General features: G+C 36.9%; 1 protein-coding gene across 6 annotated transcripts in view; it reads left to right on the forward strand.

The window, feature by feature from the left end:
- Nucleotides 1-22,455, forward strand: part of Kmt2a (lysine methyltransferase 2A) — an 83,947-nt gene that overhangs the window by 10,343 nt on the left and 51,149 nt on the right. For 4 of the 6 annotated variants that reach the window (XM_071616743.1, XM_071616744.1, XM_071616745.1 and 1 more), the window contains one exon: nucleotides 18,548-18,617. In XM_071616743.1, coding sequence (XP_071472844.1) covers nucleotides 18,548-18,617 — 70 coding nt within the window. Of the gene's footprint in view, nucleotides 1-941; nucleotides 1,109-18,547; nucleotides 18,618-22,455 lie in introns of all 6 variants that reach the window. The other 2 variants (XM_071616742.1, XM_071616741.1) reach the window with 1 other exon arrangement.

The raw sequence follows: 22,455 nt of genomic DNA on the forward strand, positions 1-22,455 counted from the left end.
ACCTGCATTGGAATGCCAAGCTAATAGGTGTTCTCCTGAGTTTTGTGGTCCTGCCTTTCTACATTTTAAAGCCCTCCCTTTGCCTTAAAGTCTTTCCCTCTTGACCTGCCTATAGCTTATTCATCTTCTGTGACTCAACTCAGATCCCCACATCCTAGCTCTCCCATGAAGCTTTCATAGATGCTAATGCTAGTGAAAACTCTACTTATCATTTCCTCTTCTTATTGCACTTTATAACTGTCCTCAAAGAATATCCAGGCTTTCTTTTGTTCTGAACAGTTTTTGAATGTGTGTATCTTTCCCCTATTAGTTTGTGATTCCATTAAGGCAGAGACCATTTCTAGGTCATCATTTTTTTTTTTCACTTATGTTTTACATTGTTTACGGTGATGACTTTTTGTATAGAAGGTGATTAGTGACTTTGTTAAATTGAAAATTAAATGTACATACAAGTTTTAAGAACATTTTGTAGCCAGGTGTGGTGGTGCATGCCTGTAATCCCACCCAGCAGCTCGGGAGGCTGAGGCAGGAGGATAGAGAGTTTAAAGCCAGCCTCAGCAAAAGTGAGGTGCTAAGCAACTCAGTAAGACCCTGTCTCTAAATAAGATGCAAAATAGGACTGGCAATGGGGCTCAGTGGTTGAGTTCAATCCCTGGAGCCACTGCCTCCCCAAAAAGAACATTTTTGCAAGGATATACTATATAAGCTAGAAGAACTTGCACATGATAGGATAATTTTGACTAATTTTTAAAAAATACTAAACTCATTTAAGTATGGCAGAGGAAAGCCTAAGAGCCATTATAGGACTTTGTAAAGGTTTACAAAGTCCTATAAGGTTGTGGAAGTGATGTTGAGGTATCCTGATGGGATGGCATTATCTTTTATGTAGATAATACTTAGCACTGATCATCCCCTTACTTGAGTGTTGTTTCCATTTCTAGGTTCCTCAACTTAAAAGGGATGAGGAGACCTTGGAGACGGTTCTGAGGAGACTCAAAAGATGATTATGTGATTGGAAGTCAGTCCTATGAGGAAAGGTTGAAAAAATGAAAGGTTAAGAGGCAACTTATAACTTCAGAAAACATGAATGGATCCATTATTAGGAATGGTAACCAGCTGTTTTCTAGTTCCACTGATATTAGAATAAAAAAAAATAGGCTTAAAATAAAGTAAGGAGTAGTAGGTAAACCTTGCTACTAATGATCATTTTCATTACAATGTTGGTAAAAAAGTTACCAAAATAATCTTCTCTGGAGATGAATTTTTATGACCTTCCCCTTCTGAGAATCAATAAATGTATTCTTATTCCGCTCCTTGAGGCATGGATCATGTTTTATACTTTTTAATTCCCCAAGGGGCCCTAGGACCTCATTGGTTCCCTAAAAGTGTTTGATTTGAACTGTCGATTTGTGACAAAATAATTAATTTTTAGTAGTAAGTTTCTAGAGAAATGCCTATATGAAATAATGATTTTTGTAGTGGTTTTATAGGAGAATAAAAATTTTATTAAGTGGAGCTAAGAGAAATCTTAACATCAGGAAAACAGTGATGTGGACTTAAAGTAGAAAACAAGCATTTGTAGCTTTTATGCCATTTTTAGTTTTACATTAAAGAGTAACACTGCAAAAATATCCCTTCTTAGGATTATCACTGCCTGTGGATGCATTATCACAAGTGCTTGCAAGTCATTTCCAATCTTGCTTCATGTGAATTAGTTTTATAAAAAGCCTCTGACCCTTGGCTTTTGAGGCTGTGTGGAGGGCTTGCATCACTCAGAATGAAACCTTTTTAGATGTGTTGGGTTGCAGAAAGCATTTCCTGTACAGTCAGAATGAAAACTCTGAATTGGGATTATTCATATAGATCACCAAAACTCTGGGCAGAGTTGATATTAACACCAGTTAGTTTTCCTACCAACATTTAGCTCCAAAACCTTGGTTGGGTTATTGAAGCTTTAGCACTTTTGAATTTAGTACTGGCACTGTGCATGAATTTTTTTCTTTTAGGTGAATGGATACTAGGTTTATTTAAGGTTAATTATATATTTCAAATATTTTCTAAATTCTTTTAATAAATGGGGTACACTTTTAACCAGTCTTTCTCAAAATGACTGGAGTTCATAGGTGAAGCTGGATTGTTTCAGGAAATCTGCAAGTGATGATAAAATGAAGGGCAGTTTGACTCCCTGATTGTAAAACTGGCCATCTTCTGAGAAACTCTGGGAATTGGAAATAGAACAGATTCATACTATTCCTGTAACTTTTAATTGCTAGTCATAGACGTATAAATTCAGAAAGCAAAAAAATAAAAAAAAAAGAGTAATTATGATTTCTTTATTCTTCTTGAGAGTCTCTACTATTAGAATAATAAAAAATACCAGGGACTTTTTTTTTTTTTAAAATGGGTTAATGCCACCTAATGTGGTCTTCTCAGAATGTGATGGCAAACTTCCAAATATGATGTGGTAATCTGAAGACACCAATTAGCTTTTCAAAAAATTAAGAACACAAAATTTCCCACCTTCTATATTTGAACATTAATTCCTAAAAAATATTAGATCAAAATCATTTTGACTGGGGCTGGGGATATAGCTCAGTTGGTAGAGTGCTTGCTTTGCATTCACAAGGCCCTGGGTTTAATCCCCAGCACCAAAAAGAAAAAAGAAGAGATGACCCTATTTACCTTGAGAATGGGAAGGAAGTTGTGGCTTCTTCGGTGTTACCCCAGTTGCTGTTGGTCATCCAACAGCCCATCTTCCCAGAAGGAAAGATGCAGCTTGACTTTTGCATCAGGATGAGAACAACAAGCTGAAAGAGAAGAACTGAAACTTGTAGTTGAATGAGGATTTGGCTCAAACTGAAGTTAACTACTTAAAGTTGGCATATGAGAGACCAAGTCCTCTTGTAATAAAAAGAACCATCTCTGAAAACAAAGTTGGTGTTTGATTAATTTTTTCACCCTATACAAATAAATCTGGTCATTTTGTGGTACTTTTCCTGTTGGAGTATAAACCTTGTGATTATGATGATTAGTTTAATTTTTTACAGTTTGCCAGATGGGTTTATTTCTTTTGCTTCTGCTAATAGATAAGTCAGTTTAGACTTAGAAACTGAGGAAATATACCTTCTTGTGTTTTTTTTTTTAATGACTTTGAAAAGTAATTAGGGACATTGCCAAGAATCTGAATAGCTTAATATCTGAAGACATTCATGTTTCTGTTTCTGTTTAGTTTTTAAAGATAAGCTATTTTATGACTACTTTTCCTTTTTTCCTTCTTTTGGCTTTATCACTGAGCTACATCCCCAGCTCTTTTTATTTTAAGATAGGGTCTCACTAAGTTGTCCAGTTTATGATCCTCCTGTTTCAGCCTCCCGAGTTGCTGGGATTACAAAAATGTAATCTGAAGCAGGATGGGTAAAGTTTACCTGTCTCATTTGATGGCTGTTTTGAGCATCTTTGCTCAGTGTGTGTTTTTTTGTTTGTTTGTTTGTTTTTGTTTTTGTACTGGGGATTGAACTCAGGGGCATTTAACCACTGAGCCAAATCCTCAGCCTCCCCCCACCTTTTGTTTTTAAATATTATTTTAGAAGTTGATGGGCCTTTATTTTATTCATTTATTTATATGTGGTGCTGAGAATTGAACCCAGGGCCTCACACGTGCTAGGCAAGTGCTCCACCACTGAGCCACAATCCCAGCACCCACTGGCCCTTTTTTTTTTAAGAGAGAGAGAGAGAATTTTTTAATATTTATTTTTTAGTTTTCGGCAGACACAACATCTTTGTTTGTATGTGGTGCTGAGGATCAAACCCGGGCCGCACGCATGCCACGCGAGCGCGCTACCGCTTGAACCTCATCCCCAGCCCCCCCACTGGCCCTTTTTTAATCTTTTATTTAGAGACAAGTTCTCGCTGAATTGCTTAGGGTCTAAGTTACTGAGACTGGCTTTGAACTTGCCATCCTCCTGTGTCAGCCTCCCAAGCTGCTGGACATCTTTGCTTCTTGATCTTGTTAATGTAGAGTAGGCATGAGGAGAACTGCTTCTTCCTCTGATTACAAAATAGGCAGCATTTGTGTTTCTTGAGTGATAGTTGCTAGGTAGAATTGAATTAAATATCTGAATATTGGACTTCATTCTTATATGGATGAAAATTTTACCTTCTGTTGTAATTTAAGAAAGTGTATTATTGTCTTTGTACTCTAAAATCCTAGGTGATCTTTTTGTGTTAATATTCTCAACATCAGGCAGAGATTATATTTAAAGCAGTTTAAATCTCTTCTTCTCTGTTAATGCATTCAGAAAACCATTCTTCTCTTTGATGTACCAATGACCTCAGAGAATCAGCCCTTGCCCCTGCCTATCTGTTCACAAGATACTAAGATATCTATTCAATAACTGTTACATTTCATTTCTTTTTTTTTAATTTTTAATTTTATTTATTTTTTTTAAAGAGAGAGAATTTTAATATTTATTTTTTAGTTTTCCGCGGACACAACATCTTTGTTTATATGTGGTGCTGAGGATTGAACCTGAACCCGGGCCACACGCATGCCAGGCGAGCGGGCTACTGCTTGAGCCACATCCCCAGCCCTCATTTTTTTTTTAATGTTTATTTTTTAGTTTTAGTTGGACACAGTACCTTTATTTTATTTATTTATCTTTTTATGTGGTGCTGAGGATTGAACCCAGTGCCTTGCATGTGCTAGGTGAATGCTCTACCACTGAGCCACTACACCAGCCCCATGTTACATTTCTTGACTACTTTCAGTAACCTTGTTGGCTTAAAAAATTCGTCTCTGGATGTCTGCATATTTGACCATGCTTGAATATATTTTTCTCTTATTGATCCCACATCATTATTTTTATATTTTAGAAATGTTTTACAGGTATCACTACATTTACTTATATTAAAAATGATGAAAAAGTACTTGCAAAGAGGCTCATCTTCCTAAATGGCAGTCATAAATATTGTACTCTATAAAGTAAGAAAAGGACAGAGATTAGAGAATGGAATTAACTTTTGAAAGATCATCTTATGTTCTAGGCACATTATTAAGTGCTGGGACTTTAGTATTGAACAAGCTCTTCTCTCAGGGAGCTTACTATCTACCTTTTTTTTGGTACTCAGGGGCACTCAACCACTGAGCCACATCCCCAGCCTTATTTTGTATTTTATTTAGAGACAGAGTCTCACTGAGTTGCTTAGTACCTTGCTGTTGCTGAGGCTGGCTTTGAACTAGTGATCCTCCTGACTCAGCCTCCTAAACTGCTAGGATTACAAGCATGTGCCATAATGCCTGGCTCTACTTTTCTTTTTAATAAGTTCAGCTTAAAGAATAGTGTGAATATGAGCATAAGTACTAAAATTGTAGTACTTTGCAAGATATTCTGGAAATTGATTATTTGAAAATTGAAACTCTCAATATTAACAGAATTGTCCTTAGGAGTAATTTAGCTACTAATCTTCATTTACTGATGTACTACTGACTCTTGAGAGGCAGTTGTATTATATGAAATATAAGAATGAATGAAGATTTTTAAAAATATGTATATTTTTTTAAAGAGAGAATTTTTTAATATTTATTTTTTAGTTTTTGGTGGACACAACATCTTTATTTTATTTTTATGTGGTACTGAGGATCGAACCCAGTGCTCTGTGCCTGCCAGGCGAGCACGTTACCATTTGAGCCACATCCCCAGCCCAGTATTTTTTAGTTGTAGTTGGACACCATACCTTTATTTTATTCATTTATTTTTATGTGGTACTGAGGATCAAACCCAGGGCCTTGCACTTGCTAGGCAAGTGCTCTACCACTCAGCCCCAGCCCCAGCACCTGAATGAAGACATTTTTTAAAATATATGAAATATTTAGCAGCTTTTCTCTTCCTGTTTAAAGGGAACTTTAATTCTACTACCTTATTTGCCACTTTGTACAAAGTGCCCCCCTTCTGTTGAAGACCAGTGTCTACTTTCAAGCTCTGGATTCCATCACCTCTCATCCATTCAGGATTGTACCTCTTCCTGCATCTGCAGTTTATCTCTCACAACTGGATTGGTGCCATCACAATATAAAGCTGTCTGAATATAATTATTTTTTTAAATTCTTGAAAAGGCCAGGTGCGGTGACACATGCCTATAATCCCATTGGCTTTGGAGACTGAGGCAGGAGGGTTTCAGGCTCCAAGCCAGCCTTGGCAACTTAGCAAGATCCTATCTCAAAAAAATAGGGGCTGGGGTTGTGGCTTAGTTTGAGCCACTGGGTTCAATACTCAGCACCACATAAGAATATATAAAGATACTGTGTCCAACTACAACTAAAAAATATAAAAAGGACTGTTGATGTGGCTCAATGCTTAAATACCCCTGGATTCAGTGCCTAGTACAAAAAACAAACAAAACAAAAACCACCCTCAAACCCATTGAACCTATGTCCTCTTCCAGCTACTACCTGATTCTTTGCTCCTTTTGACAGAACTTTTTCAAAGTGCTATGTGTAATTGCTGTCTCTACTTTCTCACCTCTCATTCTCTCCTCAACCTTTCCTATTGGGCTTTTATTCGCAGGACTCCACTGAAATAACTCTTTATCATGATTCTCAAGGACCTCCATTTTACTAGGTTGAATAGATATTTCTTAGTCTTCATCCTGGCATCATTTGAACCAGCTGATAACTCTCTTCAAATATCCTGTTTTTTGGGCTGGGATTGTGGCTCAGCAGTAGAGTGCTTATATCGCACACGCGGGACCCTGGGTTCAATCCTCAGCACTATGTAAAAAATAAATGAGTGAAATAAAGGTATTGTGTCCAACTATAAAATAAAAAATATTTAAAAAAATAAAAACATACCCTTTTTATTTGGATTCTATAACACTATACTTACTGTTTATCTACTTAACTCATCAGTTATTAATTTTCAGGATTCTGTGTAATTCCCCTCTTCTGCTAAATGTTGAAGGTACTCAAGAGTCTATTTTTGCCTGCCTTCTCTGTCTACACATTCTTCCTGGTGATCTCATCCAGGCTTCATCTATATGACTACCAACAAAATCTTTGTCTCTGATACTATTTGGTGGAATTCTAGACCTGTGCAACCACCTGCCTATTTGATATTTCCATTTGCATAACAATAGGCATGGCTAACATTAACTGAGTGTTTATTGTGGTCCAGATTGTACTCTGAGCATTTCACATGTATCTCACCTAATCTTCATGACCACCCTGTGAGGTGCCACTATTATTCTCAGTTTGCACATAAGAAGACGAGTATGCCTGGAACCACGTGCATATCTGATAAATACCTTGCACTTACCATGTCCAAAATGTTTTGATTTTTTTCCCTCAAAAGACAGGGTATATAGCTCAGTGGTTGAGTACTTGCCTAGAATTCATGAAGCACTGGGTTTCATCCTCAGCACAACCACCAAATATATATAATTTTTTCCCCTCCCTCTCTCAAGCCTTTACCAGTTTTAGTCTTTTGTTTTGGAATGACTCTAATATATCCAGTTGCTGAAGACCAAAGTTTTACAAGAGTTATCCCTGATTTCTCTGTTTTATTCACATCCCAAACCTGAGCCATCAGCAAATTCTGTCTGCAATGCACCAGATATACCCCAGCTCTCAGCTTCCTCTCAGCAACTCAGCCACCAAAACTCTAGACTTATCCATTATAATCTTTTGGCTGGACTATTTTCTCTCCTCTCCTTGCTTTTGTTCTTTCCTTACCAGAGTTTGTTCATCACACAGCAACTATGAATTCCAGTATTACATCATAATATTTATTCACATTAAACCTGGCAGTGTCTTCTGTACTGCTTGAAAAAAAAAAATCCAGGTTCCTTACTGTGGCCAACAAATATGTATGTGAGCTGGCCTCTGATCAAGCTTGTTTTTCATCACCATATCTTACTCTCATTCATTCTGCTGCAGAGCCATGCTGACCTTTTCTATCTGTCATGTGTGCTGTGCTTATTGCAGTCTCTGGGCTTTAGTACTTGCTATTGGACTAAAATACTATTCCATCAGTGTCTTTACAAACTGTTTTTCCCCCTTCATTTAGGTATAACCAGGTTTGGCAAGTGATTTTCTGCAAAGTGCCAGACAGGTGGTTTCTGTTGTTCTAGTGCAGAATTAACCATGAACAATATACATAAATGAATGAGTGCATTCAAATTTTATGGACACTAAAATTTGAAGTTCATAAAATTTTCGTGTGAATAAAATATTCCCTTTATTTCTTTCAAACATTTAAAAATAATAAAACCTATTTTAACCTTAATTCATGGACCAAAAAAAAAAAAAAAAAATGGGCTAGACAAATCTAGCCAAAGTCTGTGGTGCTTAGTTTACCTAGTTTTGGTAAACTTAGCTTAGAGTGAATAGTTCTGGACCATTCTTGTAAATACCATCCCACAGCTAACCCCTGTCTATCCTTATTGCCTTAGTGTCATTTATTCATTTATTAAGTGTTTACTTTCTCCAGGTTGTAGCATCAAGGAGGGATTTTGTCAGCATATCTTAAGAGTCCAGAATGGTAATTGGCAACAACTCAGTAAATACTTGCTGAATGACTAAATGCCAGTCACATTTGAATTATGGTTGTAGACTGCTCTCTCCTTTTTAAAAATCTTTTTCCTATTCTAGGTCATTATATCCATTTCTGGAATAGGCTTCAATACAGTTAGACCTTTTCTACATTTAAGAACCAGTAGTGGGCTCGGTGTAGAGCATTTGCCTAGCATGTTTGAGGCATTGGGTTTGATTCTCAGCACTGCATATAAATAAATGAATAAAATAAAGGCTCATCAACATGTAAAAAGTATTTTAAAAAAAAAAAGAACCAGTGATAGCCCCTGCTCTGACCAGACGGTCCTGGAATTAACAAGGTTTTAGTGCTTGATTTGTCTTTCATTTTGTCCCTGCTGAGGTTTTCCCTGTCCAAGCCAGTAAGTTTTTACTAATCCTTGCATCTGATCATCTTAGTAATAGTAGTAGTAGTATTACTATTACTACTAATTCGGTACTGGGGATTGAACCAGGGGTGCTTTACTACTGAGCTCTATCCCCAGCCCTTTTTATTTTAAATATATTTTTTTTTAGCTGTTGATAGTCTTTTATTTATTTACATGTGGTGCTGAGAATCAAACTTAGTGCCTCACACATGCCAGGCAAGTGCGCTATCACTCAGCCCCAGCCCTCTCTTTTTTTACTTTTTAAAAATATTTTTTAGTTGTTAATGGACCTTTATTTTAGTTATTTATATGCAATGCTGAGTATCAAACCCAGTGCCTCATGCATGTTACACTCTACCACTGGGCTACAACCCCAGGCCATTCCTTTTTTTTTTTTTTTTTTGAGACTTTGTCTCACCAAATTGCCCAGGCTTACGCAGTTTGCTATTCTTTTTTATTTTGTACCAGGTATTGAACTCAGGGGCACTCAACCACTGAGGCACATCCCCAGCCCTATTTTGTATTTTATTTAGATACAGGGTCTTACTGAGTTGCTTAGCATCTTGCCATTGCTGAGGCTGGCTTTGAACTTGAGATCTTCCTGACTCAGCCTCCCAAGCCTCCCTGGGATTACAGGCGTGTGCTACTGAGCCAGGCAATTTGCTATTCTTCTGCCTCAGCATCCCTAGTTGCTAGGATAACAGGCATGCACCACCATGCCCAGCTTCTCCCCATTTCTTAATCTGTTATTGCCTATTACCACCATTATGATTTATTTTCTTCTGAACTATATTCTTAAAAAATTGCTGGTTGTGAACCTCCTTGATATTCTAAAGAAATCTGTTGTCTCACCTGAAAGATATGTATACACATTTAAACTTGCTTGTAATTTCGAGTTTATAATCTTACTCCTGCCTGTAAGCTTTTCTGCAACTAAATCCGTGCTTAGTCCTCTTTCCTCTTTCTCAAGAGCACTGCCCTCCTTTGTGCTGCGTATTCATTCTTTCCTACTGCTGTCTTCATCGTCAACTCCAGTTTTCCATTTATTACCATTTGGTTTTCAGAATTTTCAGTTCCTTCTTTCCTGCTATGTCCCCTTTTAGCATAAAAACATAATCAACTCCAAAATAATCTTCCTGTGATGGTCTTTCCCTACCTTATGCCCTAGCTTTTCTTCCTCATATAACTGAGTTTTTCAAGAGTAATTTATATTCATTTTAATTTACCTCAACCCAGTACAGTATGCCTCCTCTTGCTTCTAACATTGTATTGAAATTGGCTTTGGTAATGTCACAGGTGACCTCCCAGTTTTGATATGCTACTTTTCATTTCAGTTCTTACCCAGCTTGAACCTTCCCTTGATATGTATTTATCCCTTGGTTCATGATCTGTGAATATTCCATCAAGACTGCTTCCTTGGCTCCCCCTTCTCTTGAGTATTGTTTAGCTGTATCTGCTCCTCGGTGCTCTTTCTTCATTCTCAGTATTATCTCCTTGGGTGATGGCATTCAAATGCATGGTTTTAGCATTCATATATTCATTGAGTTCGATGTATTTTCTCCATATCATTGTTTCCTATAGACAACTTAGACATTTCTAACTCAAATATCTAAAGTTATCTCTTTTCTTCCTTCTATAAACCTCTTTCTGTATCTCCAGTCTTGATAAATAGCACCAGAAACCTGTTCAGCCTACGCCAGACACCTGCATTTCTTTATTGATTCTTTCCATTCCCTCAACTCTTTATATCAAAACTTTACCTGTTTTGCCTCTTAAAGATCCTGGCGGGGGGGGCGGGGGCTGGGGATGTGGCTCAAGTGATAGCGCGCTCGCCTGGCATGCGTGTGACCCGGGTTCGTGTTCGATCCTCAGCACCACATACAAACAAAGATGTTGTGTCCACCGATAACTAAAAAAAAAATAATAATAATAAATAAATATTAAAATTATCTCTCTCTCTCTCTCTTCGGAATGTGTCCTTTCTCCTCACTTCTGGCTTTAAAGTCAATCTCTACTTTTCCACTGTGTCAAAATGATCTTTTGAACATCCTAATCATGCTTCTCTTAGTTCATGGAGAGTTGGTGACTCCATAGGTACTTCAGGGTATAGTCCACCCTTGCTCAAAGATAAACTTCAACCTCATGAGGGCATATAGGCCCTTTTTATCATCTGCCTCTTGCCCTCACTCCCCAGTATTTTCTGCCCCTTTTCTATGTGAGCTGAGCTAGAACCCTAGCCATACAGAACTGTTTATAATTTGCTAATGCTGTGTTCTTTTGTGCCCCTGTGCCCCTCTCTCAGTCTGCACCATGCTCACCCCGCCCCCCCATTTTATCAGCTTCAAAAGCTTGATAAAGTTTTCACCCTGTCTGCAATGGCTTTCCTGGCCCTTTCTCCTTACTTGGGTTAGTTGTCTTTCCGTTGTGCTCCCACATGCATTTCTCCAGCAGGTGTCTTCTTCTACATAGTAGGCAACACACTGTTCCATCAATTAACTCATCTGCAGAAGGGTTGAAAGCAGAAGGGTTTTTGTTGTCGTTGTTGTTGTTTGTTTGGGAACTTGAACCCAGGGGCACTCTACCAATGAGCTACATCCCCAGACCTTTTTATTTTTTATTTTGAGACAGAGTTTTGCTAAGTTGCTGAGTCTGGCTTTGAATTTGTAATCCTCCTGCCTCTACCTCCTGAGTCACTAGGATTATAGGCATGTGCCATTGCTCCAGGCTAGAAGCTTTTCTTATCTTTGTCCTTTACTCAGTAATGGAACTCATATATTTTCATATATGAGTGATTGAATGGATTGGCTTCATTTGTCTCCCAACCTAAGAGAATTCTTCTTATGCTTTTTTTTTTCTTTTTTGGTATGGGGGATTGAACTCAGGGACACTCAACCATTGAGCCACATCCCCAGTCTTATTTTTAATTAAGAGACAGGGTCTCACTGAGTTGCTAGGTGCCTTGCTATTGCTGAGGCTTGCTTTGTACTTGTGATTCTCCTGTCTCAGCCTTCCGAGCTGCTGGGGTTACAGACATGCACCACCACACCCAATCCAGAGTTAAGGTTTGATCTAGAAAGATTCATTCAAGGTAATGAACATATTCATTACCTCACCAACTTACTTTTTTGTGATGAAAATGTAAAGTTCCACTTTTTCAGCAATTTATTCATTATTTAATATTAACTCTTATTATTAAATTATTAACTGAGATCTAACACTAAAATTAATTCCTTTAGTCTTAATTGAAACTTTGTGTCCTCTGAGCAATATCTCTCCTTTCCTCACTCCTCTCCCCTAGCCTCTTGTAACTACTTTTCTACTCCTGTTTATATGAGGTCAACTGTTTTAGATTCCACATATGAGATTACACAGTATTTATCTTCCTGTGTCTGACTTATTTCGCTTTGTGTAATGTATTCATTTCCATCTATGTTGTCAGAATTTCTTTATTTTTAAAGTATTCCAATGTATATATATGGACCATGTTTTCCTTATTCAGTCATCCATTAATAGGTACTTAGATTGCCCCCATATCTTGGCTATTGTGAATAGTGCTGGAATGAACTTGGTAGTATAGATCTCTCTTCAACATGCCAATTTCAATATCTTTGGGTATTTACCCAGAAGAAGGATTGCTGGATTATATGGTAATTCTATTTTTGTCTTTTTTTTTTTTTTTTGAGGAATCTCCATACTATTTTTAAAAATGACTATTAATTTGCATTCCTACCAATGGTACACAAAGTTTCCCTGTTCTCTGCATCCTCACCAATACTTGCTATCATTTGTCTTTTTGATAATAGCCATTCTAAGGTGATATCATTGTGGTTTTAATTTGGTCCCTGTGTCTTTTTTGTGTGTGTGTTTTGGTGCTGGGTATTGAACTCAGCTAATATAGTATAAGCACATGCTCTGTCACAGTGCTAAGCCCCTGGTCCCTACGCACTCTTTTTTTTTTTTAATATTTATGTTTTTTAGTTGAAAATGGACACAATAACTTTATTTATTTATTTTTATGTGGTGCTGAGGATGGAACCCAGTGCTTCACGCATGCTAGGCAAGTGCTCTACCACTGAGCTACAACCCAGCCTCCCTACACATTCTTAAAAGTGAGAATCATATTGTGTAATTCTTTGAAGTATACTACAGTTCTATTACCATTGTAGGTATTTTAATATTTTTTAAATAGTATATTGCAGTTCCCTTTATTTTCATTGTACAAACATGTATTGGGTGCCAGATTTATGTCAGATACCAGGAGTACAAAAATGAGTAGGGAAACTGTCCCTGTCCTCAAAGAGTGCACACTTTGAGAAGGAGACAAACATGTGAATGCATTTTTAAAATCCCTTCCACTCATAAAACTAGTAATTATGTGCGTGTGTCTCTGAAATGCAACATCAAGAAGGGTATTTTGGAGCATGTAGCAGGAGACAAAAGGGAACTGTGCCAGCAGAAGTGATAGCTAACTGGAATCAATTCCCACAGAGGAGGTGTTACTCTTATTATAGCTGCCAAGACGTGCAGTTTGCCTCCTGGATGTTTCTTCAACTTTAGCTGTTCTTAGTCATTCTCTTAGTTCTCCTGTGGCCTGCTCATCTGATTGAACCATATTTGATGATACCAATAATTAGAGCTCTTCAAAAAGAAATTTTAAAAAATGTGTGATTTAGGAGCATTTTTGATACTGTCTCGGGTTATTGTTGTTATTTTCAATTGATTCATTGAAGTTAATTTTGTAATTGAAGGAATTTGAGTTTTTAGGCTCTTGAGACTAAAGATTTTGCAGACAGAAAAATGCTAAGATACAGTTGCTAAAGGGCATGTTTGAGTTACCTACCATTTAATGAAGTGTCATCACAAAGGAGCCTCTTGAGAGAAGATAAAGAAGAAAGATGTGAACAGGGTCATAGCAGGCCTTGTTGTGGAGGCCAAGGTTGGCCAAGATTGTTGAATAGAATTTTCCGAGTATCTTCGGAAACTCCACCTAGCCCAGGAAGTGAAGAACTTGAAGTGGATGGTTTATTCCTCTTTGACTCTGGTAAATTGGGAAGTACTCAAGGGAGGAACTGAAAACTGTATTTTAGCTGGGATAGAGAGGAAAGAGCATTGAGATCCATCTGTTGAATTTGTTTTTTTTTTTTTTTTTTTTTGGGGGGGTGGTACCAGGGATTGAACTAAGGGACACTCGACCACTGAGTCCCATGACCAGCCCTACTGTAATTTATTTAGAGACAGGGTCTCACTTAGTTGCTTAGCGCCTCGCTGTTCCTGAGGCAGTCTTTGAACTCGCAGTCTTCCTGTCTCAGCCTCCTGAGCCACTGGGATTACACATGTGCACCACCATGCCTGGCCCATTGTTGAATTTTTATCAGGTCACTAGTATCACTAGGAATTGTGCCACATCTAATCAATGCAGATGATTTAGGTCGCCAATTGCTAGCCCTGGAGTGGTGCTAGATACAATGGTGAGGAATAGCAATATACATTGTCATCCTTTCAAAGAATTTTGAAACTTGTTGAGTTTTTCTTCATGAACCAAACATGTGTAAGAAAAAAATTAATTATTCTTAGATGTAAGCAAATTTTTTATTCTGGAATATGAATTATATGGTATTTTGTTCTGTAGTGACTTTTTAAAAATATTTATTTTTTAATTATAGGTAGATACAATATCTTCATTGTATTTTTATGTGGTGCTGAGAATTGAACCCAGTGCTTCACGCATGGTAGGCGAGTGCTCTACCTCTGAGCCATAACCCCTGTAGTGACTTTTTGAGCAGTATTGGGGATTGAGCCTAGGGACACTCTACCATGCAACTATGACCCCCAACCCTTTTTGTTTTTTATTTTGTGACAGGATCTCACCTGGGCTGGCCTCAAACTTGACATTTCCCTGCCTCAGCCTCTCACCTTGCCAAAATTACAGACATGTACCACTGTGCATGGTTCATTAGTGACAAAATAATGAATTTGTTTTTTTAAAAGAAAGACTGAAATAGTACATGCTTCTTATTTTAGATAGTACTGGAGCAAGAATCATGTCTTTCTCAACTTCGCATCTGGAACAGATAGCCCTGGGACAAGGATGTAAATGTTCTTTGAAAGAACAAATAAATGAAGTATTATTTTGTTGGAAAAACTGTCCATAGTACATAATTCCTTGAAATGCAGAATTTAATGTATTTTTCAAAAAAGCTTTCAATATATTTCATGTGCAAACATAATTATTTGTAACACTTATTTTGAGTTCAGTTGTGTACTTTTAATATATATGTATGTGTATGTATGTATATGTGTGTGTGTGTGTGTGTGTATTTATTTATTTATTTAAATTGTAGATGGACACCAAACCTTTATTTTATTTATTTATTTTTATGTGGTGCTGAAGATTGAACCGAGGTCTTCACATGTGCTAGGCCAGCACTCTTCCACTGAGCCACAACCCCAACCCAGTTAAAGTGCTTTTGTGGAAGAAATAGTTCTACTGCTTCATCACAAATATAACCAACAACTAAAGAATTAAAATTCTGCCAGTAAAAGAAAAATCCCAAATGTTAAGATATTTATAAGTAAAATGATATTTACTAGTAAATGTATGCATGGAAGTTCTTAGATAACTGGTTATCCCAGAGTTATGGGTAGGAGTAATAAATTTTATGTGTATTAATTCACAATTAGATTTCACTTAGGAAGTTACATTAGATAGCTTAATTTGTCATCTTAATCACTGGAAGCTAAATGTGAGCAATTCATTATGCTCAACTCAACAAGGGTGTTTTTCTGTCTTTTCTATCTTTGGAAGTAAGAAAATGTTACAGTGTTGGCAGTCTGGTCTCCAAGAACATCACTGTGCAGAAGGAATAGGTTTCAGGGCTCTTGCCTATAATAGGTTTCAGGGCTCTTGTCTATACTCTTTCTTGGAATGCTGTGCCCATCAGAAAAAGCCCTGTCAAGAGGAAAAATAGGTATGATGAATTACTGTCTGGGCCCAGGTCCTAGATTCCTTGGTCAAGTGTAGCATATGTCTCCTGTGCCATCTCCTGACCTCAGGGCTATCCAGGCTTATGATGACATAGTGGCAAACATGGACTTAATTGTAGCACGCTCTCTCTCTTGTGCTCTCTTTCTCTCTCTCTCTCTTTGTATAGTTATTACCTTAGTCCTTTGGCTAAGAGGCAAGTCTGAATCCTTTAGACTGTTACCTTGTTTACATTCTCCAGGGAGCCCACAGGTTTAAAGTGATGGAGCCAGTTAAGAAGCCTGTTGCTTATGATAGTGCAGTGTGTGCAACAGGAAGGATTTATTTATCCAGATAAGATTTTTGGACTAATTAGGCTTTTCTGAGTTTTGTCTTCTTTTTTGGTAATATCCTAACCTACAAGTATAAACCCTGGAAAAATCATTGCAGAAATTTATTTGGGGTTAGTTCCCACATTTCCTAGGTCTGAAGTTGTTTTAAATGAAGAGATAAGATTTTTCTTATTCACAAATGATGTTCACAATGAGTTCACTTTAAATTTTTTTGAAGTAAAAATATTTAATAATTTTACTTTTAACTTCTTTTAACATTTTTAGTTGTAGATGGACACAATATCTTTATTTTATTTGTTTACTTATATGTGGTGCTGAGGTTCAAACCCAGGGCCTCATATGTACCAGGCAAGTGCTCTGCCACTGAGCCAGAACCCCAGTGTCTACTTCTAACTTCTTGATAAAGGAAGAAACTATGTGGATAAGTCCTCTAGTATGTATTTCTTTCTCTTTTTTTAGCCTTTATTTTATTTATTTATCTTTATATGGTGCTGAGGATCAAACCCAGGGCCTCACAAGTGCTAGGCAAATGCTCTACTGCTGAGCTATAACCCCAGCCCTAGTATGTATTTCTTAAATTTAGGTTTAGTATATTTTTATTATTATTTTTTAGTTGTAGATGGACACAATCCCTTTATTTTATTTATTTTTTATGTGGTCCTGAGGATCGAACCCAGTGCCTCAAGCATGTTAGATGAGCGCTGTACTGCTGAGCCACATCCCCAGCCCTATGATGAGTTTTAAAATCTCTTAAGAGAATTTTAGCTGTTTCTTAAATACTCTAATATTAGCAATTTCAGAGCAAAAACTTTTTTAGAGTTTAATAAGAACTATGTCTCAGCCAGGCAATGAGGTCCAGCTACTCAGGAGACTGAGGAAAGCATTGCAAGTTCAAGGTCAGCCTAGGCAACTTAAGAAGACCTTGCTCAAAATAAAAATGGGGTGGGGATGTAACTCAGTGGTAGAGCACCCTGGGTTCAATCCCTAGTACCGTATAAACAAAACAAAACACAAACAAATTGCATGTCAGTTGGACAGTGGGCAGAGGCTTGTCTCCAAATATTTTGTTCCTCAAAAGTATTTAAATTTAAGAGTTGAAATTGCTAATTTATCTAAAAGGTTGCATTTACTTTTTAATATATTCCTGGTTGAAAAGTACTTAAACAGATTAACACCTGACTTCAGCTTTAAAGTAACTGGGAAAGAACTAACTCTTAAACAGAAAATCCACCAGTGTTGTCCACATACATGGGAGCTTAGCTCCTAAGAGGAAAATTGGGAGGCTTTAATTGATGAAACTTAGGGATTTACCAAAATTAATTGGAAATTTAAATAAGTCTGTTTTTGCATTCTTTATTTTGATCTTGTTTTATGTGGATTTTTGTCTTTGGAATCTGAAATTCTTTATCTGCTTTTCTCTCTGGAAAGAACTTACTTTGAATTGGTGAATTTCTATTAATCAGTTTGTTTCAATAGAGAACTTGTTCCAAATAAGTTGAATGAATCCTTAGTGTTTTTTTTAAAGGCATATTATAAGTTGAAGGTAAGGAGAAGTTTTTGCTTTTCTGTCTTTTCTAAGTAGATCTGAAAATAAGATGTTTCCCTAAGTTTTAGCAAAAGGATTTCACCTATATGTGGTCAATTTATGATCTCTTTCACCAATGCTGCTGCCCACCATTAAGTCTCTTATCACAGGGCATTTAAAAATGATGCCATAAAATGCATGTTGAGAATCTCTGTATCTCAGATGTACAGAAATCACATCTAAATGTCAATTCCTGAGTTAAGGAACTGACAATTATGGCACTTTCAGTCTCTATTAATAGTTAGTAGGCAGGAAATTATTGTGTTATTTATGTTATTCCTTATCTGTCTGTAGACTTAAATATTTGTTGAAAAGCATTTGTTTGTTTCATTGGGGCTATATATTTTTACCATTGTGCTAATTTGCTTACCTGAATTGTATTAAAGTTGTCCTTTAATTGTTTTGGGCTAAATCTGTAGTTTGAAATTTCAGGATTATCCCCTGTGTACTATACATCAAAGATGAAATTTTAATGCTTTGTTCATTTACTACACAGCTCCTATTTGTCTGTAATGAAGCTGTATGGCTGGGCCCATCTATTTCAATAATAGTTATTTTATAGCTTCCTTTTGGATGTTGTTTAATATGAGAGGATAATTTTCCCAAATTCATTCAGAGGAGTCTGGGCATTTCTTTGGGATATGTTCATGTTCGTGTTTTTGCTTCTGATTTTAAAATAATTTTCCTTTGTTGTAGGATGAGCAGTTCTTAGGTTTTGGCTCAGATGAAGAAGTCAGAGTGCGAAGTCCCACAAGGTCTCCTTCAGGTATGGCCATTTAAGCTCACAGTGTCTTGAAGTTTTGTTTGTTAGGGTATTGAGGTTTCTTTTTTGTCTTCTTGGTATGTAGAGAATAATCTATAATCCGGGGAACAGGAAATGGCTTATGAGCTAGACTTTTGGGGGATGCTGCTCTGTCAGGTCACATGTGGTTCATTCTTCAGTATGTTTCTCTCTGGGAGCTACTTGTGGAATGGGAATGGGTTTCCACAGAATGATTGGGAAACCTGATATGTTTGAAGATACCCTACTAAGTGCTTCCTCAGTTACACATTTTTGTATTATGTATTAGTATATACTGCCTTTGGAAATAATTTGGCTATTATTTTTTACAGGTGAAATTTGGTCTATTGTCAAAGAACTAAACACAAAATTAGACGATATGAAACAATTTTATCTGGTTCTTGAAAGGTATATTAAAAAAAGAAAACATTGTGGTTAGCTCTTGCGCTGCTAGGCCTAAAAGACCTAACAAGAACAATTGTAGAGAAGGAAAGGTTTATTTGGGCGGCTCACGGTTTAGAGATCTCAGTTTATGGATAGCTGGGTCCATTCCTTGGGGCTCAAGGTGAGGCAGAACATCATGGTGGAAGAGTGAGGCAGAGGGATGCAGCTTACATGATGATCAAGAAGCAGAGAGAGAGACTCCACTCACCAGATACAAAATATGTACCCCAAAGGCATGCCCCAAATTACTCACCACATCCAGCCACACCCTACCCGCCTTCAATTACCACTCAATTAATCCCATCGGAATTAATTCACTGATTGGGTTAAGGTTCTCATAACCCAATCTCTTGTCCTCTGAACCTTCTTGCATTTGTCTCCCACATGAGCTTTTGGAGGACATCCACACCAAATCATAACAGAAAATAAAAGTTATATGAGGTGTTTCCATTTATTTAGCAATATATGTCATTGTTCTCACCAACAAAATATCTAGAATAACTTGACATTCTAGACTTACAAGCAGTTTCCTAAGAGAAGGTCCTCAATGTAAATAACATTTTTTTGACTTGCATAATTCAATTCTGTATAGAACAGGGCTTAAAGATTTTTTTTTTTGCCCGGGGGTGTACAAGGAATTGAACTAAGGGGCACTCAGCCACTGAGCCACATTCCCCAGCCCTATTTTGTATTCTGTTTAGAGACAAGGTCTCACTGAGTTGCTTAGTGCCTTGCTATTGCTGAAGCTGGCTTTGAACGCATAGTCCTCCTGTGTCAGCCTCCTGAGCTGCTGGGATTATAGGCACGTGCCACTGCACCCAGCTAGGGCTAAAGATTTTTTGTTGGAACATACATTCTCCCATCCTGCTGACATTCCAATTTATTATATGATTATCTTGGATTTTATATGAATAGACAATGTATTTAAATATGGTAAATATGATATAGTTAGCTGGTTTTGTTCTTTAACTTAGTTTGTGATGTTTGCTGGCATTTGGGTCACACTTAAAGTCATGATATGTTACATAGCAATCTAATTCTAATACCCAGGTTCACAATTATTCTTTATCCAAATGGTGTTGATATTGCCATTCTAGTTGGGAGAAGTTTGCCAATACTACCTGAGTATCTGTGCTATTTAGACTGTGGCAGTGGTTTCTTGAAGATGTGTTGAATCCTTAAAACTTCATATTGGAAAGGAATTTTAGGGATCATCTGGTCCAACCCTTCATTTACAGAGGACAAAATGAGGCCAAGAAAATATATGATGAACATTTATTTATAACCAACGTGTGAGTTCTTTGGATATGTTGTGGATTAAGGAAGTTTGCAGAGCTGGAACCCTGTCTGTTCTGCTTTATTCTACTTATCTACCAACACTTTTTGAAAAAGTAGGGTGGAAGAGGTTTTTTGGATTGATTAAGCCCTCTGAATAACCATGTTCAAGTCTACCAAAATCAGGAATCTCTTCATGTACTTTACAGCATGAGTTTATATACACACACATATGTGTATATATATATTTGTGTGTGTGTGTGTGTGCATGTATACACACACACACACATTAGTTGTTGATGGAACTTTATTTTATTTATTTATTTATATGTGGTGCTGAGAATCTAACCCAGTGCCTCACATGTGTGAGGCAAGCACTCTACTGCTGAGCTACATTCCTAGCCCTGGGCATGAATTTTTAACTTACAACTCTTAGGATCATTTCTTCTAAAGTTTTTTTTTCTTGGCTGTCCGTTTACTTTGAATCATGTACTTTTTTTTGGCCATATGGATATCCTTCATTATTTATAAAATGAAAAGTAGTTTCTCTGCTGTCTTCTTGTCTGTTACATTTGTTATATTAGTATATATTGAGAATGGATTTGCAAATCTTTATTAAGGGAAGTCTCGTTAAGTTAATTGGTAAGAAATGAATTTATATTTTAAAAGCTCAACAATAAGACTTTTGTAGATTTCTATTTTGTTAGAAAGTGGCTCCATCGTAAAATGTTCATACTGGCCTAAATCTCTTTCAATCCCTATTCAGGGAAGTTTTAGTTTCAGAAGAATGTTCTCCTGTAAAACACTGAGAGTTGGAAATGTACCTCAGTGATAGAGGACTTAGCATGCACGAGGCACAGGGTTCCATCCCCAGTACCATAAAAATAAAACGAAACAAAGCCTATAAAACACTGAAAAGTCAAGAGAGAAAATGTGATATCATAGGAAATTTTAATACATTTTAAAATTCAGGTTTATGTAAGTATTTGAGAGTCCTGTTGATAAGTAGCAAATCGAGCTAGTTTGTAAATGGGCAAATTTCCTTTATTAGAATAGAAGTAATTTAATTTAATATATTGCTGATTTGTTCTTGATATCAGTTAAGGTTAAATCTTTTTGTAACTTGGGACTAAGTAGTTCAAGAGTCACTAGATAGGAAAGTAGATTAGTGGACACATTATGTCACTTCACATACCACTGGGTTCAGTGACCTTATTCTGAGATCTTATGAATGATTATTTTCCTATTTAATAAAACTTTCTTAGTTTACTTTGGTAAAATATGGGCTGGAGATATAGCTCAGTTGGTAGATTGCTTGCCATACATGCACAAGGCCCTGGATTCAATCCCCAGCACCACCAAAACCAAAACAAAACTTGGGTAAAACAGATTGAATATGTAGGATCCTGAGCTGCCCAGGAGAATTTTCCTATGAAAGTTAGTATGTTGTTGGTTGAAGAGCACCTTGTTCAAATTTATTCAAAGCCAAAATGTTGAAGTAAAAAGGTAGGATGATTGCTGGGGTGCATGCCTGTAATCTCAGCAGCTCTGGAGGCTGATACAGGAGGATCTCAAGTTCAAAGCCAGCCTCAGCAATAGCAAGGCACCAAGCAACTCAATGAGACCCTGTTTCTAAATAAAACACAAAATAGAGCTGGGGATATGGCTCAGTGGTTGAGTGCCCCTGAATTCAACCCCCAGTAAACACCCCCTCCCAAATAAAAGTGAGATTATTTACTAGAAGCAGATTTCTAAATGTTATTGTTAGTGGCTAGAATAAGGTAGTATAATTTTGAAAAAGAAAAAATTTTACTTCAGAAAAGAACTTGCTCATCTGAAAATTGTAGAAAAATTAGTTTTCAATGGAAAACCTCTTATTATCTTGATTTCTGTGTCAAAAATAATTAAATGTTCTTTCAGGAGGAATGTTATTTACTTTTTTTTTTTTTTTTTTGAGACAAAATTTTGGTGAAATTAAGCACAATTAAGATGTTCTGTTGACTCAATAGACCCAAGTTGAGTTCAGTACAAAATGGCCTGTGCTAAATTATAATCAGCTTAGTTAAGCCCTGAACTACATAGCTAAATATATGCTCTTCATTGT

Source organism: Marmota flaviventris, chromosome 9 (assembly GCF_047511675.1).
Source record: "Marmota flaviventris isolate mMarFla1 chromosome 9, mMarFla1.hap1, whole genome shotgun sequence".
Classification (NCBI taxonomy): Eukaryota; Metazoa; Chordata; class Mammalia; order Rodentia; family Sciuridae; genus Marmota; species Marmota flaviventris.